Here is a 19,745-nt window from a genome sequence, read left to right as displayed (position 1 = left end):
CACAAGGGGCTGGGCAGGATCAGGCCCATGGTGCTGGCTGCAGGCTGGCAGTGACCCAGCGTCACTCCCAGCACATATCCTGACACAGCTCAGATTCCCATCCCTGTCCCCAGCACCCTCCTGCCCAGTGGGGCAGTCTGGGGGGGACTGGGACACATGCCTCCTGCAGACAGGACCCCAGCCTGGTGACACCGACCCCACAGCATCCCCACGTGCCTCCAGCTGTGCTCCAGAGCCACAGCCCTGCAAGGCTGAGCCTGGGACCTTCACTGCACTTGTGACCTGCCCTCCCTGCCAGCCCAGTGTGGGGCCAGACCATCCCAAACAGCCCCTGTCTCCACTCCCTGCCCACCCACTGGTATTTTTGGATGGTGTCTCGCTGCTGTCTCTGCCTCACCATGAATCATTTAACAGCCAGGAGCGGGGAGCTGTGGCTTGGTGGGAGGTGTGGGGGACACTGGGGTGAGGACAGGCAGGTCGCCCGTGGGAGGGGGAGATGCGGCAGGGAGGAGAGGTCCATCCTGTCCTGTCCCATCGCACCCCATCTCATCTGGAGATTGACAGTGAAGATTGACCTCTGTGGGCACTGCACTGCAGGGCCCTGCAGCCCTGATCCCATCACTCCACAACCAGCTACTGAGTGGCCAACACTACCGTGACAGTGTCGCCCCAGTGTGACCATTGATCCCTGGTGTGTTCTTTGTGATGGGGATGGGGGCATGGAGGCTGCTCACCCTCCCACCATGGAGTTCAGGGGCTAATCCTGGGTTACTGCAGTCGCCCCCAGATTAGAGGGACTAATGAAGGGGACAAGCCAGGGGGAAAACAAGCCTAAGATCTGTTCCATGATGTGTGAGGTGGGGAGCCCATCCCCTGTGCGTGGAGGCTGTGAAGTTAAAGGTTTGCTGGCACCAAGACAGAAGGAGAATCCTGCATAGCACCCCACTCTGATGGAGCAAACTCCCAAGCCTGGAGGCTTTTCTGGGGTCAGAAGGCTGCATTTTCATTAAATTTGCCCAGGGCTGCTGCTGAAAACAATGGGAGGTGCCCTTAGATGTATTTCGTACATTGAGGCTCTCCCATGCCTCAGTTTCCCCACAGGTAGAAGAGCTCCCTACTCGGGATTGTGGGATCCGTCAGCACCTTTCATGCACTCCGACATCCCCATGGGATGCACCATTCCATGCGCATCCCTTTGGGCGACAGTGCTAAGTGTCCCCTGCAATGACAGGAGGTGCCGCACGTGTCGGTGACAGTGCAGTGCCATCTGCTGTCTCCCAGGGGATCCTGTGGCTCTCGGCATGCTGACACCAGGCCGGGTCCCTGGCTGGGCACCTTGGGGCCAGCGGTGCCCCAGAGGCTCCATTCCCAGCGCTGGGGGCAGGAACAGTGGCCAGAGTTCCCCCCAAGAGAAGCCACATGTGCACACGAACATGCAAATCCGTGTCCCCTTCAAGGCCATCATCGCGAGCGGTTCATGCTGGTGTTTCCCCAGCCACAAATTACCAGAAATACTTGTTTAGGGGACTAAAACGAGCATTTCAGCCATTCAGAGGAAGGCATAACCAAACACAGGGATACTGGCATTTCTTGGGATGGAATCTCCAGGTGTCACTGCCCTCTCTGCTTCTCTCCTCCAAAAGCCAGTGGAGTGGTTGTGACTGTCCCCCAGCAGCAACACCAGCACCCCATCACTGCCTTGGTGGCATCTCACTGCCCACATACCTGTGTGACCTTCTCAGTGACGTTCTGGGTGCGCTCCATCACCTTGTGGGGAGCAATTATCTCAATCTCCGTGGTGGAGCCCGAGCGGTGCTTCTCCAGGTTGAACTCCACAAAGTTGAGCGTGAACTGGGGGATCTGGCTGATGGTCCGGTACTTCATGAGGTCCGAGTCTGAGGTGGAGTTCGGGGGGTTGGGTTTGACATGGGAAGCCTCTGAAAGAGGATGGAGAGGAGCACTGAGAAGGGCAGTGTGAGCAGGAACAGATCCCCAGAGCCCTGACCTCATGTAGGACCTTCAGGAGTTGGGGACCGCCACAAGGTGCCACCAAAAGGTGCCAAAGTCTGCTTGGCCATAAAGGCTTGGCTTCTTCAGGCTGGCTCAGACGAAGGATGCCCAACCCAGGATGCCTGAGAGAGAGCTGCTTTTCCCACACATCACCCATCTTTTCACCATTAAACCTCCTGCAGGGGGCTCAGACCAGCTGCCAAAACACAAACACCCAATGTCCTTTGCTACCCCTGAAGACTGTAGTGGGTTAGGGACCAACCCAGTAAGATTCACCAGGGAGAGATGCCAAAAACTGGCATGAAAACAGACAAAGGAAGAGGTCATTCTCCTCCACCCTTGCATGCTTTTGCCTGACAAACAGCTGAGCTGCTGTCTTGGTTTTTGGCCATCAAACTGAACCAGGAGTTGGATGATATTCCCACTTGGATGTATCCTCTACCCCCAGCTCCAGGCAGGGAGGTCAGAGCTTTCTCCGGAAGAAGAGCTGTAGTGGGGATCCTGACAGTTCTCCCTGGGGACCTGCCTCTGGGTCACCCCAGCGCAGGACCAGGGAGGAAGCTGTGGAGGTGGTCATTTCATGGTCAGGCTTGTGGCAATGTGTTGTCACGAGTGAGAGCCTGTACCCACACCCAGGGCTCCAGGAAGATCCCCAGGCACTGTACCCAGTGTGTACCAACCTTTCCATCTCCTACAGGCAGGGTAGGGATATACTTTCAATTTTTTACCCCTTCTAATCCTTGCACTCTGACATTGACCCAAGTGGTGGTGTTGGCAGGAGGTGTCTGAAGGCATTGTGAAGGTGCCCAGTGAGCACCAGCCACCCTGCTGCCACCCTTCTCCCTGCTCATTCCCCTTCCCTCCCTCTACATTGTGTCTCCTTCTGAGGGTCCATAACCTGTGACTATTGAAGGATCATGATGCCCCACCCCATTTTTCCTGCCAGATTCCACAGACTGATCTCTCATCCCCAGTTACAGAGGCTTCTCTTTCCTGACCTCCATCTAATTTGTCATCATCATTCTCATGAGAACCAGAGGTCTGGATGTGGATACCATGGTGAAGGATCATTCCCTCCAGCCCTACGGAGCGGCCTGGCTGGTGCCTCACCCACCTCCAACACATGGACACAGCTCACACTGCCCATGCCTGCAGACCCCTCCCCTCCCTCCAGGGAAGGTGGGATGGCATCGGGATGCCCCTCGTGTGGGCAGCTGAACGCAACCTCACACGGTCTCACATATCACACACAAACCATGAATGGCTCTACCTACAGAGCAGGACCTGCCTGTGCAGGGAATCGCAAGGAGACCAGTGGGTTTTGGGGAGAAGACCCAAGTAATCTCCACTTTGCCAAGGGAAGAGACTGAGACCTCCCCCCCAAGATGTGCTGAGGCCATCGCCAGAACCCTGACTCCCGCAGTAGAACCGACAGCTCCGGGGTTTTTCCCTACCTGAGTTTGCCCTCCTTTCCCTGAATTTTCTCTGGAACTCAGACCTTGCAGCCTCAAAGTTGTCCAAGGAGGAGACCCTGCGGAGGCTGTGGAAGCTGCCCCCAGGGCGAGACCGAAAGAAACCCCACGCAGGGTACGACCCTCGTGGGCCCAGCACGGGAGGCTCTTGTTTCGGGGACGAGTGTTGTAGGGTGGGGTCGGCCTCCAGGCTTGGCCTCCGCTCCTTTTCCAGGAGGGATTCGGTCTCTGACTGCATACAGTTTTCCTTGGGCGATGTCTTCAAGTCCCTCAAAATCAGGGAGTCACCACCAGGCTTTAAGACAGCCAGGAGAAAGCGTTGTATTAGAAGGAGTCCCCACGTGCTGGGGGGGAAGGAGAGGGAGCTGGGGTGGGTAAGAGGAGAGGCAGAGGACTGGGAAGCACTGCGGTTCCTGAGGTCATCTCCAGCCTGGACCAGGACCTGCTTTGGAGTGGGGCAACCGAGTCCCTGGGGACCTGGCAGCTCCTACCTCCTACCAGCTCCCGCCGGAGGCTGGGTGGCCGCGGGGAGGTTTGCAAGGCGATGCTGCACAGCTGGGAAGCAGGTGAAAGCAAGAGAAGAGGAGACCTAGGGACAGGCTTGCCTGGAGGACCTGCTGTGCCATGCGTTTTTCCGAGATGTCCCTATGTCCCACCACTGGGGCTGCCCTTCCCTCACCTGCTGCAAGAGCTCAGGCCACCACTGAGGGTCAGTGCCAGGCCCTGTGCTGGCGTTTATGGGAGAGGATGTGCTCTGCACCAGGAAGCACTGGAGGAGCTCCTGGGTTTGCAAATTTGGCCATATTGGTCCTCCTTCTCCTACAACCATCATTAGCCATGGCTAAACCTTTTTCCCTGGAGACCTGACTTCTCCAGAGTTTCCAGACTTTAACTTCTGCAATGGGGTGTGCAAAACAACCACCTTCTGGAGCAGAAACCCATGTGCCTGTGCCCCCCCAGTCATACCCATGGGAGGGACTGTGTCTCTTCTCACTATCCCTAAGGCCCTTAGGCCAGGTTTTGGGATGGGGTGCCTGGAGAGGCTGACTGCTGGCTGGCCCTGCACCTGCAGAGCTGTGCCCACTTGACCAAGCTCCAGCAAAGTGGTGGATCATCAGGTTGTCCTCAATCCACAGTTTCTATGTGTGTGCCCTGAAACACTGCAGTGCCCTGGGCAGCTCCAGCCTGGGGGTACCCAGAGCTTTTAGCAGTGCTGCTGTCTATAGGAATGATGCACCCAAAGCATCTGATAACCCTACACGCATCTTCAACCTACCACAAGCACAACCTCTGAGAGGACGGGCACCTTCCATCTCATTATATCTGTGATTTGGGGAAGCAGATTTATCCAGGCTGTCTGGATATACCCAGCACAGCGAGACCCTGGCACCTGGGGATGCCTTAGCAGAGCAGAAGCCTCCTGCCCACAGCCTTGAGCTGCAGCATTTCAGAAAACAACAGGTCTTTGACTGGAGGTACCCATAGCACTTTTGACAGTCACCAAGGAAGCCACCAAGAACAGCAATCTCTAAACAGGTCCCACCAACAGTTTTTCAAGGTCAGCAATGACAGCATCACCCTCCATCATGGGAAGCAGAATCTTTGCTGGAGGGCTGAGAAGCTGGACCTGCCTGTGCTGCCTGGTCCCTGCCAGGAAAACATGGGGAAATGAGCCTGGCAGTCCCTGCCAGTCCCTGCTCAAAGCACACCTGCTCCACACTCCTACAGCCACCAGCACATCCCCTCCCTGAGGTGGGGACAACTCCCTGGAGCTCCACCATCCTGGACAACTTGCACTATAGAGCCAGACCTTCCTCCCCGCTTTGGCACATCTCCTGTTCCCCCCACGAGCCACGGAATGTGCAGAGCAGCACCGTTGAGCTCCAGCCCACACCAACAAAGCACCGCGCTCGCTGCCAGCCCTCAGCGGGGCCAGCGCTCAGCACTGACCCAGGGCCAGGGCCCTACCGCTGGACATGGCCCGAGCCACAGCAGCTGAGGGGGAGCAGGATGGGGACAGCAAGGAAGAGCGCTGGGACCTGGCCTGAGGCGTGGGCTTATATCAGACAAAGGCTACGGTTACCTTTCCATAGTCAATGGCTACTCCATCAAACTCACTGGTGGGCAGAGATTTCCGCTGGATTTTGAGTCGCCGCAGGGACGGGAGACTAAACTTCAAAGTCCTACTTTCACCTTGTTAAAAAGAAAAACAAAACACAAGAGAGAAAGATGTGACCTAGCTGCACGTGATGGCTGAAGTGAGGCGGGACAGGGAAGAGGCTACGGAGAACTCTAGGTGGCTTTGGGGGACGCACATGCTGTGTGGCCCTTCCTCCTCCAAAGCACTTGCTATTCCCATGCCATCACATCGCCGTGTGCTGAAGGCAGACCCTGACCTGGCAGCAAGCTCTGCTGAGCTGGAGAAGAGTTCCCTACAACTGCGGATGTGAGACGGGAAAGGTGCAGAAAACCCCTAAGCCAATTAAAGAGGTTAAAGCCACTTAAGGGATTTGGACCTGGAGGAAATCGAGCCTCTAAATCTCCTTGGTGGAAATTCAGGAAAAAAACTGCACAGTAGATGGTAATTTAGAAAGGCATTGAAAGAAAAGTAGTTCTAGCAATTTTGTTCCTGGATTTGTTTTGGATTTTCAGTGAGGGAATTTGGACCACACAGTGGGGTCCCTTCCGGCTGTCACAGGGGACCAGGAGACCACCTCACTGGAGACTGGGGCTGAGACAAGGGCAGCCAGGGCTGCTAGGAGCTGTGAGAGAGGTGCAGGAGAGGAAAAGCCCAGATGTGGAGAGGACCCAATGCCCCTGGTTGTGACACTCAATGCAAAGTCACTTGTCCTCTTCTAGAGGAGACCATGATCACTTGCTTCTGCAGAGTTCGTGTGAGCAGCTAGGATCACACCCTTGGAGCCTGGGTCAGCCCTGGAGCTCATCCAGCAGCACCAGCTGTGCTCCCTAACTGCACGAAAGGTGGCCTAAATCCTGGGGTGTGTGGGATGTGGCATGAGCTCCGCAAAGACATCGTCCCCTGGGAAAAAGCAGCACGCTGAGGAGCTCTTTGGTTTTGGCAGGATTAACTTCCCTAACCCAGCCCCAAAACACCACCGAGCTGCTTGGGCAGGGTCCCAGCCTGCCCAGCTGCCCAGAAATGCCCTCGCCCGTGGGGTACCACGCAGGCTCCCTCTGCTCACCCCATCCTCACTGTCCAGAGCAGCTTTTCAGCTGGAAGAAGCAAAGCATCCGACTTTCCCTGCATACCAATGAGCTGGGGACCAGCAATGCAGCCACCTGTGGCCAAGCAATTAAAGACTGAGTCAGAAGACCTGTGCACGAGAGCCTGACCTGGACTGGCACCAGCAGCTCTGGCCTTTCCACACTCCCTGTCGCTGGAGTGGAAAACCCAAGAAGCACCCCTTGGGATGCACAACACAACATCCAGCATGCAGGGAAGTGACAGGTACTCTTGATTTGGGTGCCTTCTGCCAAAGGTATGTCTTTGGGTGGGATGGGGTATGGGTGCATTATATGTTGAGATATTCTGAGAGCTGGTGGGGCTGCAAAGCAACGCTGGTGCTGGAATTTAGGATTTCCTCAGCAGGTCATGCAGAGGGGGTAGCTGGTGCTAAAGCAATCCATCGAAACCATGAATCTCATCACTTCACAGGCATATGAACACATGCACAGTGATCTGTCCCATCACACACGCACACACACATCTGTGAGCCCCCTGTGTGCATGTCTGGCCTGAGCACACATAAACCCATATAAAACTCTGCTGGTACCTACTGCCATACACAGATACCTCAATGGCTCCACGATATAGATATGCACCGAGTGGGAATGCACTCACACACTCCAGTTCAGTGGACAGTTGTCCCATTGCTCCCTGATGTGGCCCTGGCTCTGACCCTGGTCCTGCTGTGCCACCCCACGTGCCATGGGGGACAGACCCATGTTGCTCCCACAGTTTTACTTTGAGGCCTGCCCAAAGCCTCCCAACAGCACCCCTAGGGAATGTTGTCGTGAAGGCAGATGTGGGATTATTTCCCTGACTCAAGTAGAGGTGACTAGCACTGAGGGCGGTATGGAAGGAGGAGATTGAGAAGCTACAGCTCTTTGTCAGGTCTAACATCTGCATCCCTGAATATCCACATCCCCTCGAGAGCCTCACCACAGCTTCCCTTTGATTCAGTCTTCCCAAAAAAGGGAATTTGAATTTTCCACTGTCTCCAAAACCCTGGAATGAGCCTAGGAGAGCAGGGAACAGCCTGAAGCTGGGGCAGGCTGAGCTGTCGCAGCGCAGCCATCCTTGTGCCATTCACCTGCAGTGACATTCCCACAGCACAGCCATGCTGTTTGTGACACCAGATGTCCCCTGGCCCTTCCAGTGACCCCACACACGGGTCCTGTCTCACATCAGCACCTCCAGCCCAAGCCAGTGTTAAATGTGGAAAAGATCCAGCAATGCAGGGGGTTCACGGAGGGACTCCACGGCTCCACTTGCAGTGAGACCTCCTCTCATAAAAATGCACCATCCCATGCAGGGGGTCAGTCCCCAGCCCTGTTCCCAGGTCTTTGGGATTTCAGGAAGTGTGTGTGGGCAGGTGTGGATGTGAGGGGAGCACAGATGGCTCAAACAGCCTTTTCCCACCCAGCTGGGGTTTGGTTGGACCAGTCCCTGAGCAGGCAGAACTGCGGCTGTGCAAAAACACAAACCTCTTCCCGTGCAGGATCCTGCCCATAAGGGCATCCTTCAGTCCCCACGTGCTCCCAAGAAAACCATGGGATGAGGGTGCTGCACTGCTCTCCCAGGTCCCACCGCCCTCGGACACCCACCTTTGTTCCAGCTCTGTGACAGGCGCTGGTGCAGGCTCCGCCCGGTGCTCTTGGCGATGAGCTGTGCCAGATCCTCGAAGTTGAGGATGAACATGATGACGACGCCTTCCTCGTTTTTCACGGGCACCACATCCACCAGGCAGCGGAAACACGAGGCTGCCAAGCAGAGACAGGCTCAGGGGGGCTGCACAGGAGATTCTGCTCTCTCCCAGCACCAAACACTTTCAGCAGAAAAGTGGGTTTTTAAGCACTTTGATGGGTGTATTCCCTGCTGGTGTGGAGTGGAGGATATGGAACGTAATCTGAGCCCTGGGAAAGGGCCACATCCCTGAAGCATCCCAATCACACTGATCACATCTCTTTTTTCTGTCCCAGACAGTCATTTATATTAATGTACTTGTGAGCAGCAATTAAAGAGTGAGTAATTAAGAACTCAGGAAGTCCCAGGTAGCGGTTTAACCTCATTAAGCATCCTGCTTGTAATCACACTGCAGTTAATTGCCCTGCAATCACCAGGCAGTTTTTGGGGACTGGATGCAGGCAATGGGGGTGAGCCTGACCACATGGGCAGCAGGACTGGGTGGGATCAGTGTGACAGTCCCCAAGGACACCTCCTAAAGCCATGAAGTGGTCAGGCATGGCCTTGTCTTGTCCTGCCATGGGGAAACTGAGGCACAAAGGGGGCACAAGGACTGGCTCAGTGTCCTGGGAGTGAGGGAGGCTATGAGGATGATCCCAAATGTGGCCATAGGGATCTTCCTGTTGGATGTCAGCTCGACCCTGTGGCTCTTCTTGTGCAGCAGACAGGTACCAGTCTGCAATTAGAGATAACTGGAAACACCTGCAGGTCTTTTCCAAAGCATCAAGTGAAGGATACAGGTGGTTTCCCCCCTCCTTTGCCAGCTTTATTCCCACCAAATCCCCTAAAAACCCTACCTGAGGGTATAATCACTGTGAGTCCCTTCCTTGAGCTGTGTGCTGTTGCTTTGGCACTGGTGGGAGCGGGACCCCCCCGAGCCACAGCCGCTGTCACAGTCCCTCTGGCAAAACTCCCTGAGCATCCCCAGGCTCCTATTCCAAAACTCCTAGAGATGATGGAGCACCCAGCTACCATTCCAGCCGAGATGGAGCCAAGCCACCTCCTTCCTTGGCAGTTTTTGCCCGTGCAGATCCCTGATCTCGCCATTCCCCATGCTCTGATCACCGGGGATTAGCGGATCGGGCAGGGCTGTGCTGCCGGCCGAGGCAGCGCTCTGGCCGTGGCCCCGCTCCAGCCGGGAGGGGCATGTCGGCCTTTCTGCGTATAATTTTAAGGAGCTCAGGGCCTCCCGTAATCAGGAGCAGATGGCCGGCATCGGGCAACTTCAAAATCTGCCGTGACGTCAGGGATGTGCACATACACGGACACACACACAGGCACAAGAACGGGAAAGAAATAGATATGGTGAAATCTGTTTAAAGACTCCAGCAGCCGGGATTCATTTATTCTTTCTTTCTTTCTTTCTTTTCTTTCTTTTCTTTCTTTTCTTTCTTTCTTTCCCTCTTTCTCTCTTTCCCTCTCTCTCTCTTTCTCTCTCTCTTTCTTTCTCTCTCTCTTTCTTTCTCTCTCTCTCTCTTTCTTTCTCTCTCTCTTTCTTTCTCTCTTTCTCCATTGCTCACCACAGGGAGAGGAAATCCACTTAAATGTGTGATCTGGAGAGAAGGGGGTGGATTTCTGGCAGATAAAGCTGTTTGGAAGGGCTGCACGGGCACACAGCAGGTTACCTGTGCGTGGAGCAGGAAGAAGTGAGCTCTTTGCCCTCCCTTTGTCAGGATTTTTAGGGATCTTTAGATCAGAGATGTCCTGTGAGTGATGCTGAGTGAGTGAGGTGCTCTGGGCAATGCTGAGGTGGCATGTGCCCAGTGGGATGACGTGGTGCCATCCCCAGGATGCCGCGGCTCTGCCGGTGTTGATGCCAACGCTGGTGTGTGCAGGGGCTCCGCACAGCTGAGCCCACTCATGGGTGCTTTCTCCTTTGGTGTCTTAGAAAATGGGGAGTTTTCTTCCCCGGGGTGATTTTGAAGCATCGCCAACTTCCTGGAACCCACATGGTTCATTGGCATGGGCAGCCATCAACTCCACGCTTCCCCCTGGACTGGGAATTCTGATCCAGGCAGTCCAATCCTGGCTCAGGTGCTCTGCCCTCCTGCATTCCTGCACTGCTTCACATTTCCTGCCTAAGTTCCTCCATGGCAGTGCTAGGGGATGGGCTCTGAGCTGTTCTCAGGAGGGCTAGATCACAGCAGGCCCTACGTGGCATGGGAAAGGGTTAATCCCATGGCCAGTGCTGAACAGCTGAAAACTGGGCCCACTTACATCCAGTTGGAGGGATATAAGGAGCAGCTGGAAGGTAGCTGTGGGTGGGTTTGGGTGGCAGCTGGTGCCTGGTTTGATCCTGCAAATCTGGGAGGTGCTGAGCTTGAGCAGCCCTGGTCAATGTCACTGTGAGCCCCTCGCTGATCCCTTCTCAAATTAAATAAAATAGACTATTTCTGTTGGAAAGGAACTACAGCAATAGTCTAGTCCAATTGCCTGGCCAATTCAGGGTTGATGAAAAGTTAATTGGGTGTGAAACCCTCCAAAACCAGGGGAATCACCCCAAAAGTAGCCCCACCAGGCACAGTCCTGCATGCCAGGAACTCAAGTCCTTGCTCAGACCCACATCACACAGCATGGAGGTGTCAAGGAAATGAGGGAGTATCAGGGCCAGGGATGGGACCAGCACATTCCCTTAAGCCTGGCCCAAAGACAGGGCATTCCCCCAGGATTTGGGGTCTCTGTGCAGCTGTGATTTGGGGTACCCCCAGCTCTGTGGAGAGGCTGCAGCTGGGAGATCCTTGGCACCCTCTACCCTGACTCAGTTTCCCTGTGGTAAGCCAGCCTGGGCTCTGCTGAACGCTGAGTCTCCCCATCCTTCTTCCCAAAAACCAGGCACCCCAGACCTGCTGTAGCACCAGTGGGCTGAGCCAGCCCTGGGAGGGACCTCAGGCCTGCCCTCCTGTCCTTGTTCCTCAATCGACTGTCCCCATCCATCTGACTGTCTCTTCCCTTCAGCTGTTCAGCTAATCTGTCTCCATCCATCTAATTTTATCCAAATGATCTCTTGGAGGAGCCCTGGGGGCATTCACAACCTGCCTGTGCTCTGTGGCCACCTGCATGAGGGTGCCTGTGCCCATCTGGGGTGAAACCCAGCCTGGGGGCTGCAGAAAGGGCTCGGCAGGTGGGGTACGACAGGGATGCTGGTTTGAAGGGTCCCACAGCCAATGTGGTAGGCTTGTATGGGCTGGGAAAACCAGCTCATTCCCTTAACTCCTGGGTTTGATCCTCCAGCACCCAGCCCACCTCCCCCAAGCTGAGCAAGTGCCTGGAGGTTTGTGCTTTCTGACCCACCGTGTCTTCTGATCTTGATAAAAGCCAGCACTTAATAACATTAAAAATGTCATTGTTGGGGCCCCTCCTTCCCTGTCCCTCTTATCCCCCACAGCCACCGGTGGTTAATGCATTTGTCAGTATCATCAGTATTAAACTAATCAACAGGACATGGGGGTTTCCGAGAGCCGGACACAAGCCAGTATTGTTATGAATATTAAAAAAGCGAGCTATTAATCTGTGCTTGGAGCTCTTACCCAGGCCTGCCCTCCCCCTGGCTGGGAGATTTAATCTGCAGGGTCTCATGGCAGAGTGGCTAAATCTATAGTGGTATTATATAAAGGAGCAGAGGAGAGGGGCTGGGAAGGGCACGGAGGGGACGGGGACAGGGATGGGAACAGAGCTGTGCTCTGGGGATGGCTGGCACACACAGAGAGAAGCTTGGAGGGCCAAGCTGTGCTCCTATCCTGGGATAAATCAGTGTCAGGGCTGGGTAGAACATCAAAGGGAAGCGCGGATTGCTGGGAAGCCCTAAAGCAAATCCCTGAGGTGGTATGGAAAAAAATTGAGATAGAGTCAGAGCTAGTGGGAGATGGGTCACCCTTGGGACCTGGGGTGAGCCCCTGCAGGTCTGCATCCCCCTGCACAGGGAGGGGATGTGCAACACGGGGTCTGCCCCAGCCCCTCTCCCCACAGCCACACAGGGCATCAGGAGACTGAAACCTACCAGGACGCCAGGCCAGCAAAAATGACCTTGTTAAGTAACATCAGCACGATGGAGGTTCCCCTGTGTGGTCTGGAAGGGCAAGGATTCCTGCACTTACAGGCTTCTCTGGCTGGAAGCAGCAGTGGAGAAGGACAACCAGGAGTGTCAGGTGGCTGAGGGTAACCACCAAACTGTGGCCACAAGAAAGATCCAAGCCTAGCAGGGTAGTTTTGGGTGCAGGTGGAAGGATGCTCTGATCCCCAGTAACCAAAAGGGGTCCTGGATCAATACAGGGGGTTGGCAAAATGCATCTTAACCTCCTCTGCAAGTGAAGTGAGTGGTCACATCCAGGCCCTCAGTCCTTCCCTTGCTAAATCCTGCTGGCTGCAGGAATTACTACATCTTAGAGCAGGGCTGTGTGGCCAAAGCTGCGGTGCTGATAGCATTTCCTGGGGCTGTCTGGCTATCCCAGGGCCCTGTTCCCATGGCACATGGGGCCACCTCCCACTGTGGGTACAACAGTCATCGGGGATGAAGATGGAGGGCTTGGGGTGGGAATCAGGGACTCTGCCAGGGCAGGGATTTCAGGAAAAAGCTTACTGCAGGCAGCATTCTTGGGGGTACTGGGGATGACCTGGGCCTGTCCTCTTGTTCATGGGACATCAGGTCCAAGCAAAAAGCATCTGTGGAGCAGCAGAGGATGAAAAATGTGTCTCTTCCAGCTCTGTGCCCTAGTCACACTGGGGTCCAGCCAGGGCAATGGGGGTGGCTGGAGCTGCAGCACAGCCATGCCAAGGATGGAAGAATTGGCTCCACAGCACAGGATCTCTGGGACCAGAGCTTTTGCCATTGTGAGGCGGGATGTTTATAAGTTCCCATCTGGAGCTGGGCCATGATGTCCGTCCCTTTCCCGAGGTCACAGCCTGACCCTTAAAGCAAACAGCAAACAGCCCCAGCTTGGCATAAACCCCATAGGTTTGTGCAAGCCAAGAGCTCAACTTGGGGTTGGGGTTTGTCAGCTGGCTGTGCCTTCCTGCTCCTCCAACACCCAAGAAGTCTCCTTAGTCCTGCCTTGACCACCCCATAGGGCAGGAGCAGAGGCTCCCTGGGCTGCCAGCACCAAATCCCTGACAGTGCCAGGACCCAGCAGTTGCTGATGGGATTTGCCCTCCTGCTCCCGGTGGGCATGTCACATGTTGCTGTTTACAAAGCTGTGTGGAGAAACCCTGGCCGGATCCATCCCTGCCTGCCTTAGCCAGGCTTCCTGGCAGCAGCTGCTGGAGAGGTGCAGTGCCATGGATGTGCCCTGGGCTGTGCCACCCCTTTGGGTGCGGTGACAATTCCCAAGCCATGCCTGCCTGGCTGCCTGCTCGGACCCCCCATGGGGACCTGTTGGGGGAATATGCTGAGTGACACTGGGCACCCCAGTCACTCTCGGACCCTCCCACTCCTGGAGCCCCCAGGGGAAAATCCTGGCTTCCACACCAGTGTTATGAGTTTGCCGGGTCCGTAATCCCGGTCCCTAATCCGGGTTCCAAGGGGACTGTCACAAACTGCTGCTGGAGGGGATGAGATGGGATGGAGGGGATGGGATGGGATGGAGGGGCTGGGGCTGCCCCACCATCTGCTCCGGCTGTCACAGCCACATCTCCCCTTTCATATTCATCAGCATCACATTCATGCAGATTAAGTGGAGCGAGTGCCACCAGCTGCTGCGGCTCAGGCCATGCTAGCACCGTGGCACTCAGCACCCGCGGCCACCTTCCACCCTGGGGTCCCTGTGAGCCCTGGCCAGTGGCTTTGCTGCAAAGCATCACCCCTGGGGAGGGAAAAAACCCAACCCTGGATGCAGCTCAGCTCCACCAGCTCCTCGGCGTCATCTTCAGGGGATGCTGGAGGATCTGAGCTCGCCCTGGCCGCAGTGGACAGTGTGTCCCCAGGGCTGGAGGCCACGGCTGCTCCTTGCTGCGGCAGGAGCTGATCCCGTGCTGACCCCCCTGTCTGGGGCAGTCCCAGCTGTGTAGCATCTTGTAAGGAAATTAACTTTTCACTGATCTCCCAGCTTTGAGCCTGGGGATTAGAGCCCACATGGGCTGTGAACGGGCTCTTCTCTCTTTCTGAGGCCTTTGTGGGGCTGGCATGGCAGGCAGGGACAACTGCCCTGGCTGGGCTGCTCCCATCTTCCCCCACAGGTACTTGGTTCTTGGCTCCAATTCAGAGCTGGGCTCGCTGTTGGCACCCCTGGCTCTTTTGGCTCTGTTTATAATTAGGTGATGACAGCACGGGCATCCGGGTGGGGACCGAGCAGCCAGGCTGTCCCCAGGGACACGCATCACCCCATCACTCAGCATCCTGCCTGTCCCCAGAACCCACCAGCCCAGACACCTTTGGGTGCCCCCTTCCTACCTACCTCCATCCATCCCACCCTGGCCTTGCTTGGGTGGCTCCAATGGGCAGATTTTGGGTATAATATTGCCTCTGTCAGCCAGAAAAGCGAGGAAACAACCCCGCGAGCTGCAGAGCCGGGAGTACCGCAGTAATAAACAGCAGGTCGAGGCTGGAGATTGGTGCTGCTGGTATGAAAAGGAGGACAGGCAGGTTCGGAGCTCCGCCGGCTAATTAAGCAGCAGCTCCCTATAATGCAAAAGCCTTTTCTTTGCCGATAAGACCCATTTATAATGGGCTGAGCGGTCGCAGGCTGAGTGCTGGGGGGAAACAATTGGAAAGCATGCTGCTGGTGGGGTTGGGTTTTAAAAATAGACATGAAGGGTTTGCTTCTGAGCTTTTTTATTTTTTCCCCTCTTTTTTAATAAGAAAGAGAAGAAAGCAGCTCAGAGCTGCACTGAGAGTTCCCCATGGCCTAGAGGAAGAGCAGGGCTCTGAGGACAGCACTGAGCATCCTGTGAGCCCAGCAGGAATGCTTCAAAGCAGGGAGCACGGCAATGGATCGATTGGGCTCGCAAGCCAAGTAGTCCCCAGGGACGGAATGGGAAACTATCTTGAGGGAGGGAGGGAGGGAGGAAATGGAACAGGGCTGCACATGCTGTCCTTGCCATGGCCAGAACATGGCCACGCACTGGCACTGGGATGGGAGCAGGGGGACAGTGTGTGCCGCTTCTCTGTGTGTCTCCCGCATTGTGCTGGGCTCCAGCCAGGCCCTGCAGCTGCTGAGGGGGGACTTGCACCCAGCCCTGGCACCACTCATGGCCCCTCTCCACCCAGGACAGGCCCCACAGGAAGAGCCTTGACCGAGTGGCCTGATCCTGCCACCACACAGGGTCAGGGCTCACCAGGATAACACACAGAGGTGCTGCCAGTGAATAACTCTGGGGCCGATACGCTGGCACCTGGATGCCAGCCCGGGAGATAGGGTCTGGGAGGGAGGCCAGGACACCCAGGTGCCAGCCCCCAAGATGAGGTGCTGGGCTGGGAGCCAGGGTTCCTGCCTGCTTCTTCCTTTTGCTCCCAGTGATTCTTCTCTAACTGGCTGCCTGGGAACTGCCAGCAGTGGGGCACAGCCCCGTGCTCAGGCCAAGCCCCCATCAGTACAATCTGAAGCAATGGGAAAGCTCCACAGGTTAAAAAAAGGAAACACTTCATATTTTTAACCTCCTGTGAGCACTGGACCTGCATTCCCCTGGCCCTGGGAGCCCTGGCCACTGCTGTTTTGTAGCAGCAAGCACTAAATATTTATTTAACTTCCTGCCGTATTAGAACTAATCACTCGTATTTTCCATCAAAGCTTCATTTTCATCTTAACGTAATTCCATCTGTGCACGCACAGCCGCATCCTGCTCACTGGAAAGGCAGCTCTGAGGCCGTCAGCTGCACCCACTCTCAGCAGAGATGAGGGGTCTGTCTCATCTCATCTTGGAGCACAGACTGGGAGACCTGTGTCCCAGCTGGGCTTCCCCTTGGGCTTCCCACTGGATTCTCATTCCTGGTGCAGGGATCCCACAAGCAATGCCATTGCTTGTCCCAGGAGCTCTGAGCCATCCCCAAGGGCTCACAAATGACCTGATTCCCAAATAATCTGGCAACATCCTCCACTGCTCAAGGTCCCAATGTGCTCCATCACAGCAGAGATGCCTCCATCCCACCAGGAGCCGCTATGGATTTGCTCTCAGCAAAGCCCTGAGCCTGGGTGCAATCCTGATGCCCAGGTAGCATCAGCCACCACTGGCTTCTCACAGCCCAAATCCAGGGCAGGTCACACCTCCCACCACTGGATCACCCCAAAAAGCAGCTCTTACTGTCTTTGCGGTAGTAGAGGATCTCGAGCTTGCACTCCTCAGAGCCGAGCAGGGCCTGGGTGAGCTGGGCAATGGAGCTCTTGGTGGTGTCGGGGCCGGTGAGGAAGTCGCAGGTGCAGGGCCGCTGCATCACCTCCACGCGGGAGTAGCCGAACATCTCGCAGAAGCCGTCGTTGCAGTAGATGATGGCACAGTTCTCCATCTGGGCGTTGGCAATGAGGAACTTGCGGTCTGCGGGGAGGCAGGAGAGCACGAGGCTTAGAGGGGTGGTGGGGACCCACAGGGATTGGGGACGGCCTGGGTGCAGGGGGGGAGCTTGTGGTTTCTGATGTCACCCACTGTGGGGCTTGTGCAGAAACAGGCTCCCTGGGGACACCGGTGACAGGTCTGGGGGGAAGGTGGCTGACCTCAGCCCACAGCATCCCAGGTACTATCTTGCCTTCTGCTCTGCTCTTCAGAGAGAGAAAGTGTTCCCAGTTTCACGTGTATTTGAGACTGTTGGGACAGGGGGACCCAAACGGGGTTTCTCAGTAGAGGCAGTTTTTGCTGGGGTTGGCCAGTCCCTGCAGCCTTGACATCTCACCGCTGGCATGTGGGGACTCTCTGCCGTCTAACACACGGGCAAGCTGTCCCTGACCGGCCCTGCAGGCAGAAGGAGAGCTGCAGCCTCTGTCCTTTCCCAGGAGCTTATCAGGGACCTGAGTTATCTCAGAGACTTTCCACCCTTGCTCAGGTTTGACTGAAGTCAGGCAAGGGGCAAGAGGAGGAGTAAGCGTGAGGCTTGGCTTCATGGGAAGCAGGGGTGAAACCCATCACATTAATGATTCTGCTAATGTTTTGTAGGATAATTGTGCCTTTGGGCTGAAGGTGAAATCCAGATCCCCCTGGGCTTTGTCACCCCTGTGCTCAAAAAGAAAAGTGCTCAAGTGAAGGAAAGGGGAAACTGAGGCAGGGAGTGGTGCTGGCCCATTCCCTCCTGGCACTGCAGCCACCTAGGCTGGGCTGAGGCCAGACTCACTGCCTTGCCAGGGTGTGTGGCAGCGCTGCACAGCCCACGTCACCCAGCCCACATGGAGCCACTTCCATCCTTATCTTGGGGGTGAGCTTTGATTTGGTTTGATTTTGGTTTTTTTTTCCAAGGATATCGGGGAGTGCTGGGCTGTGGGACAGGCTTGCTGGGATGTGACAGGGGCCTGGATGTGTATGTGATGGGATGCCATGTGCCCCCCAGCACCATCTCCCTCAACATTTGGCATCAGCTCTGGGCTGGAGCTGGAGGCAAGTCTGAGCAGAGGGTCCATTTGGAGGCTGCCTCCCAGCCCAGACCCCAATTAATCTCCTGGATTACCCAGGAATGGCATCTGCAGCCTGCACGCTCCAGAACCCTGCTGCACTCCAGCCTCACTGGGAATTTCACCCAAATGCAAGAGAAACCTCTGCACAGCTGCAGCACTGAGCGCCAGGACCTGGTGGGGTGGGGGAACCCCTCCCAGGCACATCAGGGCTCTCCCCAACGGCACCTGCAGAGTCTCAGCTCTGGAGGGTGCCTCCCAGGAAAAACAGTGTCCCCAGGGATGCTGCACAAGTCTCCTGCTTCATTCCACCCTGTGACAGCCCCTTGGTGGCCCTTTGTGGGGGACTCCCACTCCGGCACCTTTCCCTTTCCCACACAGGGCTGATGACGGTACCGATGCTGCAAACAGCACAAACCACCACAGACAAATGTTTCCCAGTTCATTCTTCCCGATCCTTCTATATCCAAATTGCTTTGCCAGGTGGAAGGCAGCACAAGGAGGGACCTTCTCCCAAAGCCCTGCTCCTGGGGCACACTCCCCACCTGTGATGAACAGTTTCCCCCATCCAGTGTCAGGTCCATGGACTGGATCCAGTCTGGATCCTGGCTGGGCTGGCGCAGGACAGGATTTACAGGGCTGGCAGGGCGCCGGAGCAAGCTGTGCTGAGTGCAGGGATGTGACCAAGACCAGGATGGGAAGGAGCTGCAGAGCCAGGTCTCCTTGGGGGTATTTTCACCCCCCAATTTACTTTCTGCCTTGCCCTCACCTGCAGATTTTGCCTTGGTCTCACGGTACCAGGGCTCTGCCCTGGTCCTGGCAGGGAAGAGTTGGGCCTCTCTGGCTGCAGCGGGGACTCACCAGGAGCAGCTACACCCATGGGAGCTGCGGTGTTGGGGGTGAAGGCACCCACAGGCATGGAAGAACTCACTGCCTGTAGCAAAGATGTATTAGGTGTGCTGGTTTGGTGTCTCCCAACACCTGTCACAGCACGAGAGTGCTGCGGGGGAGTGTGGGGTGATGTTTTGGCAGAACCCAGCTGGTGCCCGACATGGCTGGCAGAGTGCGGGCAGGGAGCAGGCAGGGAGCGGGAAGGGAAGAGGGGGCCTGGCTGCGTCCTCACTGTCACACCTCACTGCGTGGCCCCGCTGCTCCCCAGCCACTGCTTCCCAGGGGGAACTGATAGGAACCAGGGACAGTTTTTCTCACTTTCAATCCCCAGGGTCACGTCAGTCACTGCCAGGCCAGGCAGTGCAGATCCGGCAGGGATGGCAGTGCCAGGGAATTTGCCCACCCAGGAAACTTGGACACCAGAGAAAATTCACAGTGAGCCGGGGCAGTGAGGGGTGCACAGCCCCAGCACCCCACAGAAGCCCCCCGAGCTCAGTTTTTGGGGGACCCTAGCCCCTGATCCCCTCCCGTCATCCCCAGCATTGTAGGGGGGACCCAGCCCCGTCGGGATGCCCAGACAGTGGGAGCGGAGCCCCCGCGCCCCCACCCAGCCACACGCAAACCCCAGCGCTCCCCGATGTGCACGAACTCTTCGCTGTATTTGACACAAAAACCAGCCCAAAAATTCATATAAAGGGATTACTCGGAGCAACAGCAAATGGCAACATTTCACCAGGGACGGCGGCCGCCGAGAGCGCAGAGTTGAAGGCAAACAGGCAGCGAGCCCGACAGCGCCGGGGTACACCCTGTCCCCCAGTCCAGCCAGCCGGGACCCCCTCGTCGCCAGCCCGGGCACACCCTCCC

The 19,745-nt window shown here is 56.3% G+C and overlaps 1 protein-coding gene across 2 annotated transcripts in view; it reads right to left on the bottom strand.

The window, feature by feature from the left end:
- The window catches only part of KCNH6 (potassium voltage-gated channel subfamily H member 6), a 32,882-nt gene that overhangs the window by 12,687 nt on the left and 450 nt on the right, over positions 1 to 19,745 (bottom strand). The window contains exons 2-6 of one of the 2 annotated variants that reach the window (XM_032091597.1): positions 16,699 to 16,929; positions 8,331 to 8,486; positions 5,566 to 5,675; positions 3,465 to 3,777; positions 1,726 to 1,937 (exon numbers count right to left, since the gene is read on the bottom strand). In XM_032091597.1, coding sequence (XP_031947488.1) covers positions 1,726 to 1,937; positions 3,465 to 3,777; positions 5,566 to 5,675; positions 8,331 to 8,486; positions 16,699 to 16,929 — 1,022 coding nt within the window. The remainder of the gene's footprint in view (positions 1 to 1,725; positions 1,938 to 3,464; positions 3,778 to 5,565; positions 5,676 to 8,330; positions 8,487 to 16,698; positions 16,930 to 19,745) is intronic. The other variant, XM_032091599.1, reaches the window with a different exon arrangement.

The sequence above is a fragment of the Corvus moneduloides genome, chromosome 26 (genome assembly GCF_009650955.1).
Source record: "Corvus moneduloides isolate bCorMon1 chromosome 26, bCorMon1.pri, whole genome shotgun sequence".
Taxonomy (NCBI): Eukaryota; Metazoa; Chordata; class Aves; order Passeriformes; family Corvidae; genus Corvus; species Corvus moneduloides.
Note: the sequence above shows the minus strand (reverse complement) of the source record. Positions and strands in the feature narration are given on the sequence as shown.